Raw genomic sequence first — 20,530 nt, 5'->3', positions numbered from 1 at the left:
TGACTGACCTAAAGGTTATAATTATCATTACAGCATGAGCTAAATCCAGGATTTTGTTTTAGAATCTGAGACAAAGTTACCCAATCCCTTTAAGCGACTCTCATGTTAGACTTAGGCTATGCCTACATCATTTTGTTGGTAAGATATTTGTGGAGAGCAAACATGCTGATTGTAATAAAGGAGGCGTGTCGCGATTCATTTGGAGATATCACTTTATTCAAATATGAATCTGTTTTAATATCTGCTTGATGTACACGGTTGTCGTGTACATCTTTATTTACACCGCCCGATCACAAGCGCGGTCAACAAACTCCACTCTGACCCATCATGTTTTCATCAAGCGACTCCCATGTTAAACTTAGGCAATGCCTTTATCATTTTTGGTAAGATTTTGTGGAGAGCAAACGTGCTAAATGTAATAGAGAGGCGTGTCGGTTTGGAGATATCACTTTATTCAAATTTGAATCCGTTTAATTGCTTGAATTTCTTGAATTTGAATCATTGCATGCCGCTTTGATTCTGGAGAAATGGTGAGCTTGTAGAAAACAGTGTCATGACATGACTGTGAAAAAAAGGAAAATCCATATACAAGATGTTGACTCTGTCTTAAAAATAAAAAAAATATTGCAAAACGTCTTTTCTGTAAAAAAAAATACGTGCAAATGATAACTCGAAATGAAAAACAATGGGATTATATCATATACAACCTCCCCTATCTCCCCATCATCTCGTATGCTGCAATTTTGTATAATACGTAGTGGGACTATACTCTATATATGCGCGTATATCTTTATTGATTGCATGCATCCTTCATCCCCAATGGAATACTTTGCGAGCCTGGGGGCTTGCTTCATTATCAGCAAGGAGATACATCGTGCATGCATTAGTAATGAGATGCGACCAGTCGCTGTATGCATGCACGTACGTCTGCCCCCGCTCCAAACACTGACAACGATTTAAATGAATATCAAGTTCTCTGTCAGACGCTCGGCTACGCATTATTATATATAGCGGACTCGAGTCTTGACATGCAATGAATTTTCCCCAGTGTGGTTAGACGAACACACGGTGAGCAGAGACTTCGCACCATCACCGAAGGAAGCCGCAAATGAACGAGGGAGGCGCGCAATGGACGAAGATGCGGTGTGAAACGTGATTCTGTCTTGCTCTCATCGTCTGTCTCGTTCACCAAGTCGTCTATGCAAAGTACATGTATACAAAGTATACTCCAGGCATTTATTAACGTCGCTGACACGCATGCGTCTCTGTTAAATTGAATACGGTGATGTATGAAATCTTTAATTTGGTATCATCTTCAGAACGTTCACACTCTTCTGTCTAATATTCAATCAACCCTGACTGAAAGGGCAGATTTTTCTTCATAAAATATTCAAGGCAAGATATCGTACATGGTTAGCGGAATCCCTGATTGCATTTTTACCTCGGATGGCGTCACGATGTGTGTTGATTTAGCTGGTCAACTATATGTCGGCTGAAGACATTTCCTCGATTTGATTTTTTTGTTCAAGCATCCGCTAGTGGTATTCTTATATATTTCATCCCGGACCTTCTGAATTCTTCTTCACATACTGGGCGACGATAGACTCGGTGAATCAATACATAGTTATCGATGTTAGTTAATGAGTAATTTTCGTGTTCTTTTAATGTGCCAACACACATTTAATTACAGATTACCTCTACACTATACTATATACATCCGAAAATATCGTTAATTGTGCTGTCTGTACCGTCTTGCCATCTTGTTGCAGAACAGAGCGGCATATAATCCTTCAACGATTCTCAATATATGGGGTACTGATCAAGTCTTCACAAGACAAAATAATTAACGACGAACATTTTGGAAGCTGAATCAAGCGTTTTGCTCCAAAACCTATTGGAAGTATGCTGCTGCCGACTATATAAATTTGTGAAAATTAATCATTAAGTATGGCGGTTAGTTAAAAATTGACCTCTGTGAATTCAATCACCTATAAATCGAAGATGGATAATTGTTAACGAAGTGCGCTAGAAAAAGAGGTTGAAAATATTGATTTTAATAATAACACGAAGAAGGAAGAGGAGAAATCGTTTTAATTGCACAACTAGAATCGTCCGGGTTGCATTCGCAAAAAATGGCTAGGGCAACATTGAAAGCTGTAACAGTAGTATCCTCGGTCCTCGTCTTCGGTCTATTGTAGGTTAGGCTAGCGGATCCATCGGTCTATGAGTCGGGAGGCCCGTCAAAGAGGGACTCGAGTCACTCAACACTCGAATCTAACGATCATAGGACGTCTTACACGACCCGAGCCCGTATCGGCATCGAGCTGAACTCGACGACGACAGCGGCCGGTGGTCAGCGATGTCGGAGGCTGTGGAAGAAGGGGACGTCGGAATGGTTCGACGAGAAGTATAACGACTCACTCCTCCCCGTATGGATGAAGGAGAACAAGAAAATGTCGGAGGAGATCGGGAAATGGTGGCTGGTAAGACATCTCATTGATTTATTTCTATGATTTTGTTAACAATAAGATTGGAATATTACCTTATTACCATTGAAGGGAGCTAGCCCCGTGGCCCTTGACTCTCGATCCACATCACATCTTGATATCTGGCAATAATTGAGGTCTAAATAATAGCAGTGCCCACAGGGAAAGCATTATTTAAGACTCGGCAATACAATCCTTGCAATTATTTCATTTAAGTAAAAGCGGAAAAATAAGAGAAACAAAATTGTGAAAGTAAATCGGACCAATAATAAGAAAGATATATGTTATTAGGAATATGAAATAACTATACAAATCTATGCGGTTCGGTCACTGGATTCAGTAGTTTGGATTTATTCATGGACTATACTCTCCCGTTTGTCGTGTACAAAAATATCACAAATTTATGAATTTCTCCCTTGGAGCACTTCTCGAAATATATTGTAGGTAGCACATCATTAAAGGTTTTCTACAAACGAAAGACCCTCCCGAGTCTTACATTTTAATTTTTGTTGTTGACATTTTAGTAATTCTGTGTGTTGGAACGAATGGGTAAGTTGCCCAACGCTTCGTCACAGTGACACTGCCGATTCGGCCAATTTGAAGTGCCCCTACATAATATACTAATTACAACTTTCAAAATTCGTAACATTCTTGATCTGATGCCGTTCAAACTTTCACCAATCTGCTTCTCTAGTTTTTCTGCCTCCTTTTAGAGTAGTTTAGTATACTCAGGCGCGGATCCAGGATAGGGGAGGGGGCCCAACTTTCTTTTTTGTTTTGTTCCCGCCCAACCCCCCAAAAAGGTAAAAAATCACGTGATTTTACACGTTTTTTTCCCAGGGGGGGGGGGGGCGCCCTTGGATCCGCCACTAAGTATACTAAGGTTGGATTTCCTTTACTGCCTGAATCAGGACAATTCATTATAATCTTCACTGATCATTGCTATTTTTGATCTACATTCTAGGTAGTTCATTTGATGGAGTTAGGTTTTCAAGTGTGCTTAAAAAAAAAACCCAAACAAAAAATACAGTAAACCCTAGAGTAAAACCAGTGTCCAATGCACAATGGAGCTTTCTTGTTTTTTTCTAGAAATTGTAACCATGGATTACAAAAAAAGGCGTATTAAAATAACAATGGAATACTATGGCTATAGTACTGAGTACTATTCTTGCTCGTTTAATATACCAGCACAAACGAATGTAATTTCAGACTAAATCATCAATCATGACGGACATGCAGTGAGCGACTGAAAGGAGTGGGGGGGGGGGGGGGGGTGTCGCCGGTCCCACTCAAAAAGTGAATGCGAATTTAAAAGGCAATTTTTCAGGGGGGGGGAGAATGCGGGAGGTGGTACATGTGTCTTACTTTCTCGTCATTTTCGCCTTCTCCCGTTCACCTTTTCTCTTCTCTAGCTTTTTAATTATTTATATTTGTTTTCAACACGGGGTATCCCCCCCCCCATCAGCCGTGACTTTATTCATCTGCTACAGTGTTATATTCCCAACGAATATCATTTGTATCTGGATTGATCTTGGTGAAGGATGATGCATCTTGATTGCCATGGAGGTGGAGAAAGGAGAGAGAAAAAAAGGTCGAAGACGAGAAAATGTTTTTTCATTAGTGGTTGGGTGCAGTGAAGAACATGAAGGGATATTTGTGGAAATGCGAGAAAGAGGGTGAGAGGGTATCCCATAAACAGAGAGAGAGAGAGAAAGAGAGAGAGAGGGGGGAGGGGGGGGGGGGGGGAGAGGGTAGAATTAAGAAATTATGCACACAAATGACTATGTGCCTTTAATCGTACATTGTCATAGTAAGTATCTGGGTATGAAACAAAACAATCCTTAGTAGAATGATAACAATTATTTCTTGTATTTTCTTACCTACATGTGAAACCAACAAACACGCTTCGCTAGCTCTAAAAATCAGGCGCGGATCCAGGATTTCTTAGGGGAGGGGGCCCAACTTTTTTTTTTTTTGCTCCCGAAAATTTGAAAATCGCGCCGGCCGAAAAGTCGCTCAGTCAGGGGGGGGGGGGGGGGGGGGGGGGGGGGGGGGGGGGGGGGGGGGGGGTAAGCGGACACTTTTTTTTTTTTTTTTTGGAGTCCCAAAAAAAAAAATCGCACCGACTCAACCAGCCGAAAAAAGTCGCTCAGTGGGGGGGGGGGGGGTAGTGAGCACATTTTTTTTTTTTTTGATCCTCAAAAAAATTTCAATTTGCACCCCCCCCCCCCTTGAGCGCCAGGGGGGGGGGCCCAACCCCCCAAAAAAGGTAAAAAATCACGTGATTTTACATGATTTTTTCTCAAGGGGGGAGGGGGCCGGGCCCCGGGCCCCCCGGGCCCCCCGGGGGCCCCCCCCCCTGGATCCGCCACTGCTAAAAATACGGAGGTAATTTCCATTTTCTCATGTTTTTGATTTTCATAAACCATATTATCCACATGTCTAAACCAATAATCTATTGATTGGTTCTCTAGCTCTTTGCGACGCGCCTTTAGGATTACCTGTATGTGAGTTTGTATTATAGCAGACAATCGAGAGAAAGTGCATGGGAACCACAAAATTATTTGAAAAAACACGAAGTCCTTTCAAATTACGGTAAACTCAGTGCTTTACATTATATGGGAGTTTTACGCACGATCTGCCGATGATCAGTTAATCAGTAAAACAACTAATCAATCAATCTTTTCATCAAACAACCGATCAAATTAATCGAATAATAATCAATCAATAATCAATAATAATCAATACTACACCAATCAATCAATTTTTAAATTCAATTTTTTTAAATCAATATCAATTAACAATCAATCAAATCAATACATTCAATTAATCACAATCAATCACAAATCAATCATTCATCAATCATAATCATCAAACAACTAATAAATCAATCTATCAATACAAAAAAAAATCCATTAATCGAACAATCAATCAATCAATCACCCAAATAATTATTCAAACAACCAATCAATCAATCGATTAATCACTACTCGCAAGCAATCAATCACCATCAATCAATCGATAAAGAATTAACCAAGCAAGGTTAACAAACTATCTAATGAGATTTTGTTTAAGATAATTATGATACCGAGGAGAACAAACACTGAATTGATAACATTTCTTAGAAGACTCAAGTACGCAGATCCACGAAAACTCGTTGATGACATTGATATCAAACATCGATTTATTTGATGATATGTTGCATTTTATTCAAGTGCTGAAATTATTGGAATTATATGAGCCTTCAATATTTTATGCTGTAATATTCTATTTTTGAAACCAAGCAACAGACGTTGGATCGATCCATAAAACACGCTCTTTAATTAAAGGTAAAGACCAGTTATGGTCAAGCGATTGCATTGTGAAAGAAACGTTGTGGAATCGATCAGAAAAGGTTGATCATCTAGCATCTAGCATCTGCAAGGTTCTTGAATCATCAAAATGATAAGAAATTGGCCCATTCTTCGTAAAGTTACAAGCACTATACACAGAAAGACAGGCGCGCCGGAAGCAGTTTGGGATTGGGGGGGCAAACATTCCAGGGGGCTCACCTTCCGAGGGCAGTGACGTAATGAGAAAAAACGTTCGGAAGGGGGGGGGGGGGGCAGACGAAAAATCTGCATCACCACCAGTCTTACACGTTACATGCAGGTCCCGCGGAACGTTTTTCAAAGTGAAGTATTAACGATCAGGTAGAGCGTAAATTGGCGTGGGGTCCAGCCTCGGCAGGGGTCAAGGGGCTGAGCCCCCGGAAGCTCAGGGATTTTAGGTATTTAACAGAGGTTTTAATATTTAACTACGGTCAGATGAGCAACCAGGGGCCGCCCTAGGGCACTTGGTGGGGTCCAGGGGGCAGGGCCCCCGGAAGCTCAGGGGTTTTAGGTATTGAATAATGGTCAGATGAGCATCCAGGGGCCCGCCTTATAGGGCCCTTGGTGGGGTCCAGGGGGCAGAGCCCCCGGAAGCTCAGGGGTTTTAGGTATTTAATAATGGTCAGATGAGCATCCAGGGGCCCGCCTTATAGGGCCCTTGGTGGGGTCCAGGGGGCAGGGCCCCCGGAAGCTCAGGGGTTTTAGGTATTGAATAATGGTCAGATGAGCATCCAGGGGCCCGCCTTATAGGGCCCTTGGTGGGGTCCAGGGGGCAGAGCCCCCGGAAGCTCAGGGGTTTTAGGTATTTAATAATGGTCAGATGAGCATCCAGGGGCCCGCTTATAGGGCCCTTGGTGGGGTCCAGGGGGCAGAGCCCCGGGAAGCTCAGGGGTTTTAGGTATTTAATTACGGTCAGATGAGCATCCAGGGGCCCGCCTTAGAGCCCTTGGTGGGGTCCAGGGGGCAGAGCCCCCGGAAGCTCAGGGGTTTTAGGTATTTAATTACGGTCAGATGAGCATCCAGGGACCGCCTTAGGGCCCTGGTGGGGTCGGGGGCGGAGCACCCGTAAGCTCTGGGGTTTTAGGCATTAATTACGGTCAGATGAGCATTTTTTATGCCTTTTTGTGACATTGGCAGGTCACTTATTTTTTCTCTCCGTCTTTCTTTCTTTTTCTCTTTAACATACTTTTTCAAAAAGTGAGGGGGGAGGGGCTCGAGCCCAGCCACTTTGCAGACCATGTCATAAAGGCTTCTAAATAAGCGTATTTTTCGCCCGACTGTAATTTGGGAATCTTATTTTCCAACAAACGCATAAAAAGGTATGACTTAAAAAAAAATGGAGAAAAAATACCGGAAAATCATGTCATAACAGCAACATGTGTAAATCACTGGTATCGTATAGATATACCCCCCCCCCCATCAGTACGCCAGCGTTCAGGGGCTCATGTCTTCTCACCCCTATAACAAAACCAAAAAAAACAGACACGTTTTCCCATTCTCGCACAATATGTCCACGATATGCGCGTATCGCTATTATAAACCGTATAGGTAGCATGCGCAATGTTTATAAAAATTTAATTCCTGTGAACTTTCCTTTTCTTTGAATGGAATGGTATATGTGCTTTAATTCAGGTTTTTATTATGTTATGTTCTTTGGGTTAAAAATACAAACCATGTTTATTCCTTTACTGCTTTTTTTTTTTTTTTTGGAGGGGGGGGGGGGGGGTGGGGGGCGTTTTGGGGGGGGGCAAAAATGCGTTTTGCCCCCCCACTTTTTTGACTGGGGGGGCAACTGCCCCCCCTGCCCCCCCACTTCCGGCGCCTATGCAGAAAGATGTATATGGGACTACCCTATATCTCTCACAAACCATGAGAGAAAACAAATTTACCAAATATATGAATTAGTAGGCGGTTTCCCGGCAAATTTGTTATCATCATGTATTAGTCAAAACATATTCTTTCACATGATTGGTAATGAGAGCTTCCATTTCATTTTTTGAAATTGGGGCGTTTCCAATACTGGTCTTTACCTTTAAAGGGGAATGTCATTTCTGACAACATAGAAAACCGAAAATTAGAGAAACGGGCCAGTGACATTGAGATTTAAAGAAAACCAGACAAATTAAGATAAGTTATGTATGTTTTCAGTCGTGAATTTACAAAATAAATCTTCAAGTTTTAATTTCATGTGATAGCTTCTTTTTGTCCAGCCCACCACACCCCACATCTGCCCATCCACCACATGTAATAAAGACGTAGCATGATTTAAAAACAGATAGTTATTTCATCGAAGACACTTTCACTTCGTGTCACGAATGCCCGAATAGCTGTGATAACTGTTTGACAATTTGCATGGGCGTATAGATAGATAGATAAATAGATAGATAAATGTTATTTATTGATTCATTTCCATGTATCGCAGTTACAAGTAACTGAATTCTGCAAGAAAAAACATTGATGGTGAAGACAATTACACATTTCAAGAGATATTACGGTAAAAAGTAACTGAATCGCACATGAGTAAATTGCTGGAAAAAAAGCAAGTATACATTTCAAGATGTCACACTACAATCTACATAATTATGAAGAGCGTGTATATACCATTAATCTTATACAATATTTCTATTTAAAAAAATTGGGTAAAAAAGAAGAGAGATGGGAAAGCAGGAGAGAGAGAAAGAAAGAGAGAGAGAAAGAGAGAAAGAGAGAGAGAGAGAGAGAGAGAGAGAGAGAGGGGAGAAAGGGGACAGATGAACAGAGAGGGATAACAATTATGTACATGCTGATAAAATACAGAGATACATTGCAAGACAAATATGAATATTATAAGGTGAACATTAGAGATATTAAAATATAAATATAGATATGCATCGCATTCTTCATGTCATAAAAAATACATTGACTAACTTGGTAAAAAATCAGACCTCAAATTTATGAATTAATTATATACTAAGGAATATGAAATTGTAATTTGACAATTCAATTTGTTTCAAAGTATATTAAATACAATCATAAAAAACTTTTGTTATACAAACGGATCAAATCTGGGATTGGGCTATTCTGCATACGTTTAGTTTTGCACCTGGGTTCCGGGATCTTGTTAGTTCTTCGAAAAGTTCTATTGTGTGCTATTTGGGGTATAAATTGTTTGAACTGGTCTGTGCATGATAGAGCATTTTTTAAAAAAGGTAACACATAAGTCATTTCGACGACTTTCCAATGTTTGTAATTTCGATTTAGTAAGAGCGTTTGCGTAACTATGGTAATCCTTCCAAAGATAATTCTCAATGCACGTTTTTGTAATCTTTCTTTGCGTTGTTTTTGTGCACTAGTTTTTGTGCACTAGGCCTCCGATCCAAATGACTTGACTATTATTCAAGGATTAGGCGAATATAGCCAATTAAAATAGTAATAGATCTTCGTGTGAAAGACCAAACTTCCCTAAAGAACGGAGCATATATAGTTTCCCATTCGCTCTTTTTTCAATATCTCTGACATGGGCTTCCCACTTCAAATCGTTTTGTATCGTGACACCAAGTAATTTCACCTGTGAAACAGTTGAAAGAACACAATTTTCGAGAATGATGGAAGACTGATTGACTGGTACTCTAGAAAAGCAAATGTCCATTTTGATACACTTCGCAGAATTCAATTGCATTATATTAATATCAGCCCACAAAGATATACATTCTACAGCTTCTCGCATGTTTGAAGTAGGCCTATTCTCTCTCTCTTCTCTCTCTCTCTCTCTCTCTCTCTCTCTTTCTCTATATATCTTTCTTTCTTCCCCTCCTCCCTTCTTTCTTCTTTATATTAGTATTATTAGCAGGATTATCATCATCATCAGACATCAACCTTATCATTATTATTATTAGCATTATTATCACTATTATCACTATTATCATATTATCATTATTACTTCATCATTATCATTATTTATCATATAGCAGTAGCAGTACTATAGAGGTAGAGGTAGTAGTAGAAATAATAGTAGTACATGTAGAATAAGTAGGAGAAGTAGACATAATAATAGTAGTAGTAGTAGGAGAAGGAGGATGGTGAAGAGGAGGAAGGGGAGGAGGAGGAGGAGGAGGAGGAGGAGGAGGAGGAGGAGGAGGAGGAGGAGGAGGAGGAGGAAGAAGAGGAAGAGGGGTATCATTATATTAACTACTAATTATCCTTCGACTCTTGTCTTGTTATCCTGATTTCTATCATGTAAAGTACACTTCTACCGCGATACGAACAGCGAACATGTATACGAATAACGATTAACATCATTACTTTCTTATTCACTAAACGCTGAACACATTTCTTGAAAACTATTTAAACAAAAATCAAATTATAATCCAAGCTAAGGCTAGCTAATTACTGTCTTCGTTGATATCGGCAATTGGAACTACGAGTAATCAGCAATTAATTAAAAAGCTTATGATCCGCGGTACAGTGGCCAGTGTAATGGTGTACTAAATAAGATAAAGCGTAATAATAGAACATCATGGCCAAAACAAGATCGTTGTAATTAGATCAGGCTAGAAATAGTAAATGAAACTGAAATCGATCCTGCAGAATGGAAATGTTATACCGGCCATCAAATAGCTGGAGCGAGCTTAATCAGTATCCACAAATAGCCTTTTACAGTAATCATGACGGTGGTTTTGATTCCGAAATAATTCTTCAAAATAGACACACGTTTATTTTATCTGGCCATGCTTGGTTAGGAAGAAGGATATGACATTCTGTTTAGAGGTCAGCAAATCAACAAAAAAGTACTGTTATACGACGGTAGATGAGCTGTATTCAACCATGAACCTACGAACACGGAAATGAATCGTGTCGGTTTTTCGAAATCTGTAAATATTGTTATGGTAGACAAGTATGCAGTATCATAAATGACGAACAAGAAGAAATAAAGGTTAGGTAATTCGAAAAAGGTTTTAGTTTGATTTCTGTCTGTTATTGGACTCGAGTTAGTATTGTTTTAAAGGTAAAAGACCAGCTTGGTCATGCGATTGCATTGTGAAAGAAACGTTGTGGAATCGATCAGAAAAGGTTGATCATCAAGCATCTACCATCTGCAAGGTTCTGGAATCATCAAAATGATAAGAAATTTGGCCCATTCTTCGTAAAGTTACAAGCACTATACACACAGAAAGATGTATATGGGACTACCCTATATCTCTCACAGACCATGAGAGAAACAAATTTACCAAATATATGAATTAGTAAGCGGTTCCCGGCAAATTTGTTATCATCATGTATTAGTCAAAAAATATTCTTTCACATGATTGGTAATGAGAGCTTCCATTTCATTTTTTGAAATTGGGGCGTTTCCAATACTGGCCTTTACCTTTAACTGTACTTTTTCATTAAAAAAGGAAGGTGGATATTGTATTATCATATCTCTTAGAGTGACAAAGCATTATTTTACATGAATTGTATACGTTAGTGACTTGCCAAATAGTCCTTTATACTAACCATGCATGTTTTTTTAGACTCATTCGGTTGATTCGGATATGGGGAACAAAGGTTATATCAGAGTGGAGAGTCATGATGATAATAATAAAAACATTCTAAGAAAAATTCCTGTACCATGAAATTTATTCCTCGAACCTCCTTCCACCCTTAAAGGCATCGTTTAACAATGTTGAATCTGGAGATGCATGGCTCTACTTGTTATCAGTGTTATCAAATTGCACTTCAAAATGATCATGAAGTGCCTCAAAAATGTAAAAATCTTTGAGTGACCGGTTTTACCATACTCATTTTCCCCATTAGATGTAGTGTTATAAAAACGGAGAATTGATTTCGATTTCCAATCATAAATATCTTGATAATCAGACAGGTGATCGGCTTGTAAAAGTCATGGGATTCCTGACTGACCTCAAGATTTATAATTATCATTGCAGCATGAGCTGAATCCAGGATTTGTTTCAGAATCTGAGGCAATGTTACCAAGTCACTTTAACTGGCGTATCCAGAAAGTATTTGTTAAACGGGGGCGGACGAACCCTATCCCGAGGAGAATAATCCGGGTAGTCCAGCGTGTTGCGGACCAATTAATATGACTTACATTGATATTTTTTGTCGTGGACCTTCAAACAGGGCTCCTTCCACCCCTTTTCCAGTGTTGTATCCAGAAATTGATGAACGGGGGAGGGCGAACCCACTCCAGAGGAGAGCAGAATTTTCTGGGTAGCCCCGCGTGCAGAAGACCAAGGAGGAGACACATTGCAAGTTATAGTGACTGTTTTTTTTCTTGGGTGGGGGGGGGGGGGGGGGGGGGAGTATGCTGGTCATGTTGGATACCCCATGGTCGATGAACGGATAACGACTAGCCTGCAAGCACAGACTCGAATTTGACGGTTTACCACAAATCCCTCACGCCTTAAACAGAGCCTAGATCAGTCACTTTCTGCCTCGTCAGGAGCAGCTGTTAAAGTACAGAGCTCATTGTAGTCTAACTTTGCAGACACTGTCACGCACAACGACTGAAAAGGGTTGTGGTTGCATCCAAACGAGATATAACCGGAGTTCGGTTACTATCAATACTCAGCCGTTAATTCACATTGTCATATTCAATTACAATGGCGTGATACATTATTATTTTATTGTGAAGCATGTTTCCGAGACAATGTCGTGAATCAAGGTTGTGTGGTCGGCTCACCCACGGGCGGATTTAGTGGTTATAGGGATGGGGGTAGCAACCGGCCCACGGCCAATTGGCATACATTAAATATACAAATCCTAGAATACCCCCCCCCTTTTTTTATTAAATTGTATTTAGTTTGCTTTGATAAAGAACTAATGAGTTTTATTTCTTCAAACTGTCTACTGCTCTATTTCTCTTTTTTTTCTACTTCAATTAAAACCCTCTGGGTGGACTCCCCCTTTAACTTACTGGGGAACTGTTTATATTCCAATTCTCGCTGCCGTCTTCTCTTATCTACCGCTCCACCCAGATTTCCCCCTCTTTTCTCTCCCTGTCTTCGTCTGTCTCTGTCTGCTTCCCCCCCCCCCTCTCTCTCATTCTCTCTCTCTCTCTCATTCTCTCTCTCTCCTCTCTCTCTCTACGTCCATCCGTCTCTCTCGCTCCGCTCCCCCTCTCGCTCAAACTCTCTCAATATGGTCCGTGCTCAATATACCTGTAAGTGAAGGCAATATATATATTTAGCATTCGATGTAACGATATAACTCAGTTATTTTGTGTAAAATAAAATTTTCTTACGCAATTCTTTCCAATACTTATTTCCAAAACCTTCGTTTACACACGTTTCCTTATTTTCTACCTACTTATTATTATACTACCACTCATCAGGCGTATGATTATATTGTTTTACTATAGTACCCACCAGTGAAAAATTAATTTTCTGAATAAATATGGACAATATAATTATATGGGGCCTATCTATCGCTGTTTTCACGAAGTGACGGTAGTGAAAAAAAATTGCATTCACTTTGCGTTACGATTTTCCTCACTACCGTCACTTCGTGAAAACAAGGACGATTATTATATTCATTGATCTGGGAGCCTTTTTTTAGTGAATTTCATTTTTTTCCCTTCAATTTATTAATTAATTTCATGAGGTACAAAGATGGGAAATCGCATTAAAAAACCAGTGGCTCGTAATAAAACACAGCGAATCCCCTTACAACCATATAGTATGATGAACCAATTAAATATGTTGAAGTTCAGTTAACGTTGGTGAAGTACAGTTAAACCTGAGTATACCGACGCAACCGAAACGGAAACAGAATACAGCATACAAACAAAAAGGGTGTTTTTGTAGTGTATGTTTTTAAAATGGAATTCAAGAGCATTCTATAGTTTAGTATGTTTATTAGTTTATAAATTACAGATTTACGTTGTGTAAAGTTTAAACGGCATTTCGTGTATCAAATGAATGTTTTAACATGGTATTGCAAAAGAAATTATCTAAAATTGCAGGTAATAATGCGTTGACGTGTTCGAACATAAAAAGCGTTAATTTTAAAGGGAAAGTCCACCCCCAAAATAAGTTTGTTTCGATAGAGGCAGAATAATAAGAAAATCAGGTGAGTGAAAGTTTGAGCAAATTCTGAATGAAAATAAGAAAGTTATGAATATATTGAAGTTGTGATCAATCAAATACAATTGGCAACTCTGTGACTTATTATACGAGCTCTCCTTCATTTGCTTTGTGCATAATATTCCATAAAATCATGTTTTCTTCGTTATTGATGACGGAATATAATTTGTTCCTTGCAGGGGGAGTATAGAAACATATTTGCAATTATTATTTTAGGGTGCATGTATGGTTGAAATTTTTCTTGAGGGAAAATGAAAAATTTTAGATTTTTTTAGTACTGAGCAAATGGAAGTTGAGCTCGCATGATACGTCATAGAGTTGCCAATTTGTGTTTGATTGATCACAACTTCAAAAATCCTAACTTCTTATTTTTAATCGGAATTTGCTCAAACTTTCACTGACTTGTTTCTCTCATTTTTCTACTCCTATTAAAACTAACTTAATTTCAGGGTGGACTTCCCCTTTAATATTATCAACAAGTTTTAAAGCTATTCAATTCCTTAACAGTGGTGGTGAGGGCAAGATAGTGGGAAGTCGAACAACTTTTATTGGAATTTATGAAAGTTTCAAATTATTTGAACCAAACAAGACTACAATAATTGACATACGGCAAAATAAAGGCGTATACAACATAACGACTCTGTCAATAAATACTCGATAAATTCCTCTGTCTCCCCCCCCCCCCGTCATTCATTTCCGGTCTAAAATGGTTACTCTAGAGTGAACTGCATGTATTCATCATGGCCTATCCTTTAAAGGTACTATGTCCCATTTGCAGGCCAAAAAAATGAAAAAGTTAAATTCCAACTGCATTTGAAAGATAATACTAATTTAGAACTTCCCTAAAAAAGGTGGGGCTTGAAAATGTCTTCAAGGGGGAAAAAACGACTATTAGTTGTCAAATCGACTTTAGGGCTATAGAGCCCAAAAGTAATAGTCTTGATTTTCAGACAATTGTACCGAATGGTCATCAGCTTAATCTTGGCCATCACAAGAAGTGGGTTATTGATGTAAACAAATGCTCATGTACCCTTTACAACTCTTTTCATGTATGTTATTACCAAAGAAGAATAAAAGCCAGTCAGTCACTCAATAGTGTCTGACAGTGAAGTCTAGCAAGTAAACGGGTTTCCTTGATTAATTTGAATATGAGAACACTGCTAACGTTTAAATTTCACAGATAGGACATACATGACATATTCATAATTCCTGCAAAGTTCTACATAATTTGAGGTTGGCTGCAAAAGAGACATAGTACCTTTAACAGGTAAATGAAATAATTCGTAACGAGGTACTTAACAATGATTACATTTAAATTGCATGACGAAAAAGGCCTATTGTCGACAGATCAAACGGCAGGCAACCATCGGAAATTGCTTCTTGCCTCGAACACGACACAATTAGGAAATGTTGGCAATGCCAATGAATTATGAATATAATGGACGAATCGCCTAGCCATGTCACGTTTATTGGAGTTGTGTCCTGTGTCGTACGATAGCTTTATTGTATTCATCATGTATACGTGCGTGTCTTTGCTCTGTGACTGAGCGAGAGAGCGTTGACACTATGAATATGACTGACAAAGAAAGCGGACAAAATATACAGTTCCTCAGGTAGATAAAGGAACATCCCTTCACTGCTATTATGTAAAAATGTGTAGAACAGGTGTCACATGCATATTCACTTTTTACATAATAGCAGTGAAGGGATGTTCCTTTGTCTACCTGAGGAACTGTATATTTTGTCCGCTTTCTTTGACAGTCATGTTCATAGTGTGACTTCCTTCATCATGCCCATTAGCACAATTATAATAATAGAACAGAGAAATAATAGCAAGGTTAACTTGTATGCATACTTTTTAAACAAAGGTTGGTCTTGACAACATGCAAGCTTGCCCGAGGAAGGTGCCACATAGCAACAAGTAATGTACGCAGATTCCAAGTAGTGTAGTTCATTCATTGATAACAGGTTTAATAGTGGAATACCTTCTCACTAAAGTCCCCGGGAACGAAACATCTATACATTTGAAAATGTTATTAGACCGGTCTATTGAGGTTATAACCGAATAGATACGATACAAAACTTTTCCAGCCTTTGGATTTGGAAGCAAAGTATCTTGTAGCAGCCCCTTCCACGTGTTAGGACCACCCCCAACACAAAATGAAACAAAACGGCATTGATTTATTTGTATCACTCGTGGAGGTGCAGGTACATAACACTCTAGCAGTATATACACAATTAGAGAAAGATCGTAAGATTTGACTATTTGAATCGATTGCTTCATCTCTTGGTAGAAACATATCGTATGATACTGAGGTTTACCCAATCTTTACATAATATTAGAACACGCAGTGCACAAAACGCAGGATTAATTTTACCCAAAATAAAAACCCAGATGGGGAAACAAAGTTTTTCATTTGATGGTGCGGCTTTCTGGAATACTTTACCTAATTTTTTAAAAAATGCACCATCAAATTCTTCATTTACTCTTTTGTTTTGGCGCTATAATAATTTAAATCATTGAACTGGTCCATTGTATTGTGTTTGTTTCTTTTCTTTTGTTCGAAAATGTTGTAACTTAATTCATTGTTTGTTTTTCAATATGTTTGTTAATTTTGTATCTATGTTGTAGGGCCTCCACGGAAAACAGTATTGAACTACTGATGGAGCCACCCTACTAAAAAAAGACTAATAAATAAATAAATAAAATAAATAAATCGATCTGTTGCTATATTAAGCTATTAATAGAAAGATCGAAGGAAATTAAATTTAAAAAAAACGAATTCAAACGGTAACTAACAGCGCACAACATGAAAAAAGAAGAGAAAATTCAGTTCAATATATAGAAAGTGCGTAGGTGTCTTAAAGAAGTTTGTGTTCAACTTCAAACTTTATTACGGCACAATGTCGGGGCAAGGATCGTGTACTCGGACCATGTTTGCAGTACACGCTTCCATCAAAATTATCTCTGTGTATCTGACCCACTCGACAAATATTGGTATACTTCATATTATCACCCAGCTATTTGTTAGGACTAAAGAATTCGGTGTCACTGTGTGTCAGGTAATACCGGATCACTGGACTTTGTATCCAGTATTAAGATGGGAGACAAACCGTTTTGAACACAATCTTGCATTCCTTGAAGGTGTGTGTTAATCACCTGAAAAGCAATCTGTGTATAAATAGGGCCTAGAAAAAGGATTTTGTATTGCCTTTTAGGTTCCAAGACATGGGTCGGTCGGAACGCTAAACATTTTTTCTCTCTAAAAAACGGAAAAAAAAAAGAAAAAAAAAAAAGAATAAAAGCCGACCGTAGATTTCAAGATATTTGAATCGGTCGCAAAGGGCAATACAACATTTTTTTTTTAGGCCTAGAGTACATGCATGAAATAAAACCTCGGAAATATTTATCTATAGCATTCTAGAGGTAAATGCTTGAGGAGTATGAAATGAATAAGGAATAACATTACCCCCCCCCCCCGCGTATATATGGGGCTCGGACGGAACCCAAGTTACATGGTTACATGGACCTCCTTACATCAAGAGCAAAACCTGTGTTGGTGATTGGTATATATTTTCAGTGTACGAAGGTGTGTAGTAAAAAAAAAAAATCTCTAAAATGTGTATACTTTTTATCACTATTCATTACTTATGAAGCTGATGATGGTGGTGAATATCAATATATTAATATCATAATGATAATGATAACAATGATGCTGCTGCTGCTGATGATGATAACGATGACGATAAAAGACTTCATTTTTATAGGCATATAACAATATTTATATATTTTGATACCCCCATACCTCAATTTTCTCTATATTTTACATGTAATTTACATGTAAGTATTTTAAATTAAGGAAAAAATAATAACGCAGACCGGATGAAGCAACTGATTGCATTCGCATGCAGTGTTTTTTTTCCTCACTTTTTGGTGGTTGTTGTTTTTGTTGTCAATGGGGTTGGGGGAGGGGGCTGGGCATGTTCACACCACACAGATAATGGGAATATCTCCATTGGGCACGCCTCCATGTAGGCCTAAATAGTTTAAAATCAGAAGGTGTCGCTGTTAATATCAGAAGAATAGGGTGGTGTGAAGAAGTGCATGTGACCTGATAGTGAAGGTATGATTAGATACATGTAGTTTGAACATTGCGATGGTTTAACAAGTGAAAGGGCGAATCCAGTATTTTGTTTTAAAAAATGGGGGGGGGGGGGGGCGGGGGCGGCGGCCGCACAATGTTAGAAAATAGCAAGAAAAGCAAGACAAGCAAGAAAACAAGAGAGGCCCTAAAATATTTGAGGTGCCTTTTTTATTCTGATATCGGGGGGGGGGCGGGGGGCGTATCATTGGGGTTGTGTACTAAGGGTACAGAAGGCTTCTTGGTCCTTGGGTTCCTGAAATAGAGAAGGGTGTCATGGACCCATGCATATATAATAGAGATCTTAATAGACCCGCAGTCGGCACAGTGTATAATTATGTCATGTTTAGTGGCGCTATATCATCTCAATTTACAAGAAGTTGAATATAAGACTTTTAAAAGCGCTGTTTCAGTTTGTTTAAGACTCATGTAGGCCTATATAAAAATGCGCATTCTCTTGAATTGTGATAAGTACCAAAACGATTATGATGAAACATATCCGTATTGTAAAAGATGGAATTAAGAAGAGAAGGGGGAAGGGGGAGGGAGGTGGTCGAGGGGAGAAATTGAGATATATGGGAAGAAAAACGGAGAAAGTGGGAAGAGAGAGAGAGAGAGAGAGAGAGAGAAGGGGTGGAGTGGGGAGGAGAGAAATGTAAATACATGAGAGGAAAACGGAGAAACAAGGGAGGGAGAAAGAGAGGGAGATGGAGGAAGAAGGATGGTGAGATGTGGGAAGAAAAACGGAGAAAGGAATTAAGGAGAGAGAGAGAGAGAGAGAGAGAGATTTTGTTGTTGTGTATGACAGACAGAAAGAGACAAACAAAGATAGACAGACAGAGGGGGAAGGGGTAGAAATAAATAATATAATGGCCGGAAACAGAATGGTGCCAATAGACTTCTATATAATGTCATTTCATCGAATGGCGGAAAGTCGCTGTAATATGAATTCCAGGCAAATGAACTTTTGTCAGCTGGGACGATTGGTTAGTATTCTATTTTGACGGAATAACCTTTCCGCACCTGTTCACTCTGATAGACGGGGGATGCTCTGTAAAAATAAATATTAAAATTGATTGTTCCACCATGAATCCATAAAACAGTAGGTAAAATAGTAATGATTTACCATACATTATCATGAACAATGGAGGCGAATTAATAAAGTTGGCACAGAAAGATTCGCAAACCGCGTTTGGAAGTGATTGTAATTATGTAAAACCATGCATTGACCTACATCCAGTATCACGGCCACGATCATTATAAGAAAATGTTGGTTAGGCAGGTGCCATCATCGTTTGTAAAGCGCAAATGGACCTTCCAGTATTATGCGCTGCATTATAATGATATTACATACATTGCTATTATTATCATCATTAGCAGTAGTATCAGTAGTATTAATAGTAGTAGTAGTAGTACAGTAGTAGAAGTACGTAAAGTAGCAGTAGTATTAGTAACAGTAGTAGTAGTAGTAGCAGTAGAAGTAGTAGTAGTAGTAGTAGCAGCAGCAGTAGTAGTAGTAGTAGTAGTAGTAGTAGTAGTAGTAGTAGTACAGTAGTAGAAGAAGTAGTAGTAGTAGTACAGTAGTATTAATAGCAGTAGTAGTAGTATTAGTAGTAGAAGTGGTAGTAATAGTAGAAGTAGACGTAGTAATAGTAGTAGTAGTAGTAGTAGTAATAGTAGTAGTAATAGTAGAAGTAGACGTAGTAGTAGTAGTAGTAGTAGTAGTAGTAGTAGTAGTAGTAGTAGTAGTAGTAGTCGTAGTAATAGTAGAAGTAGACATAGTAGTAGACATAGTAGTAGTAGTAGTAGTAGTAGTAGTAGTAGTAGTAGTAGTAGTAGTAGTATTAATAATAGTAGTAGTAGTAGTAGCAGTAGAAGTAGTAGTAGTAGTAGTAGTAGTAGTAGTAGTAGTAGTAGTAGTAGTAGTAATAGTAGTAGTAGTAGTAGTAGTAGTAGTAGTACAGTAGTAGAAGAAGTAGTAGTAGTACAGTAGTAGTAGTAGTAGTAGTAGTAGTAGTAGTAGTAGTAGTAGTAGTAGTAGTAGTCATAGTAATAGTAGTATCATCATTATCATTGTTACTATTATTGATTATCATCATTATCATCACTGTATAAAATCGTTCTCGAAGACATATTTGCGGGTCGAACTCTAGGTCATTGAACAGATAGGCCAGTCAGAGCCAATTGCTAGACCAACTCCAACTCACATTATTTCACTTTTGACTTGCTTTGTCTGCTTTTAATGAACAATAGATGAAATAATAATGGAATCAATATATTAGAGTTTGTACGAAGTTATTAACGTTAATGTATACATGTGTTGTAGAAGAGAAATACAGCATGATTTCATTGATGAGTATATATAGCCCTTTTCATCTCTCCAAAGGAAGGAGATAGGTAAAGCCCGGATATACACAAGCATCCACAAGCCCATCCCCCCTCTCTCTCTCTCTCTCTCTCTCCCT

At 38.7% G+C, this 20,530-nt stretch overlaps 1 protein-coding gene across 1 annotated transcript in view; it reads left to right on the top strand.

The window, feature by feature from the left end:
* Nucleotides 1-2,132: 2,132 nt before the first annotated feature.
* Nucleotides 2,133-20,530, top strand: part of st (Gal beta 1,3-GalNAc alpha-2,3-sialyl transferase-like) — a 30,476-nt gene continuing 12,078 nt past the window's right edge. Inside the window, 3 exon segments of the mRNA NM_001098453.1 lie at nucleotides 2,133-2,193; nucleotides 2,196-2,201; nucleotides 2,203-2,483. Of these exon segments, the coding sequence (NP_001091923.1) occupies nucleotides 2,133-2,193; nucleotides 2,196-2,201; nucleotides 2,203-2,483 (348 nt within the window).

Source organism: Strongylocentrotus purpuratus, unplaced genomic scaffold (genome assembly GCF_000002235.5).
Source record: "Strongylocentrotus purpuratus isolate Spur 01 unplaced genomic scaffold, Spur_5.0 spur5_scaffold_8, whole genome shotgun sequence".
Lineage (NCBI taxonomy): Eukaryota > Metazoa > Echinodermata > Echinoidea > Camarodonta > Strongylocentrotidae > Strongylocentrotus > Strongylocentrotus purpuratus.
This window is presented reverse-complemented; position numbering and strand designations above follow the sequence as displayed.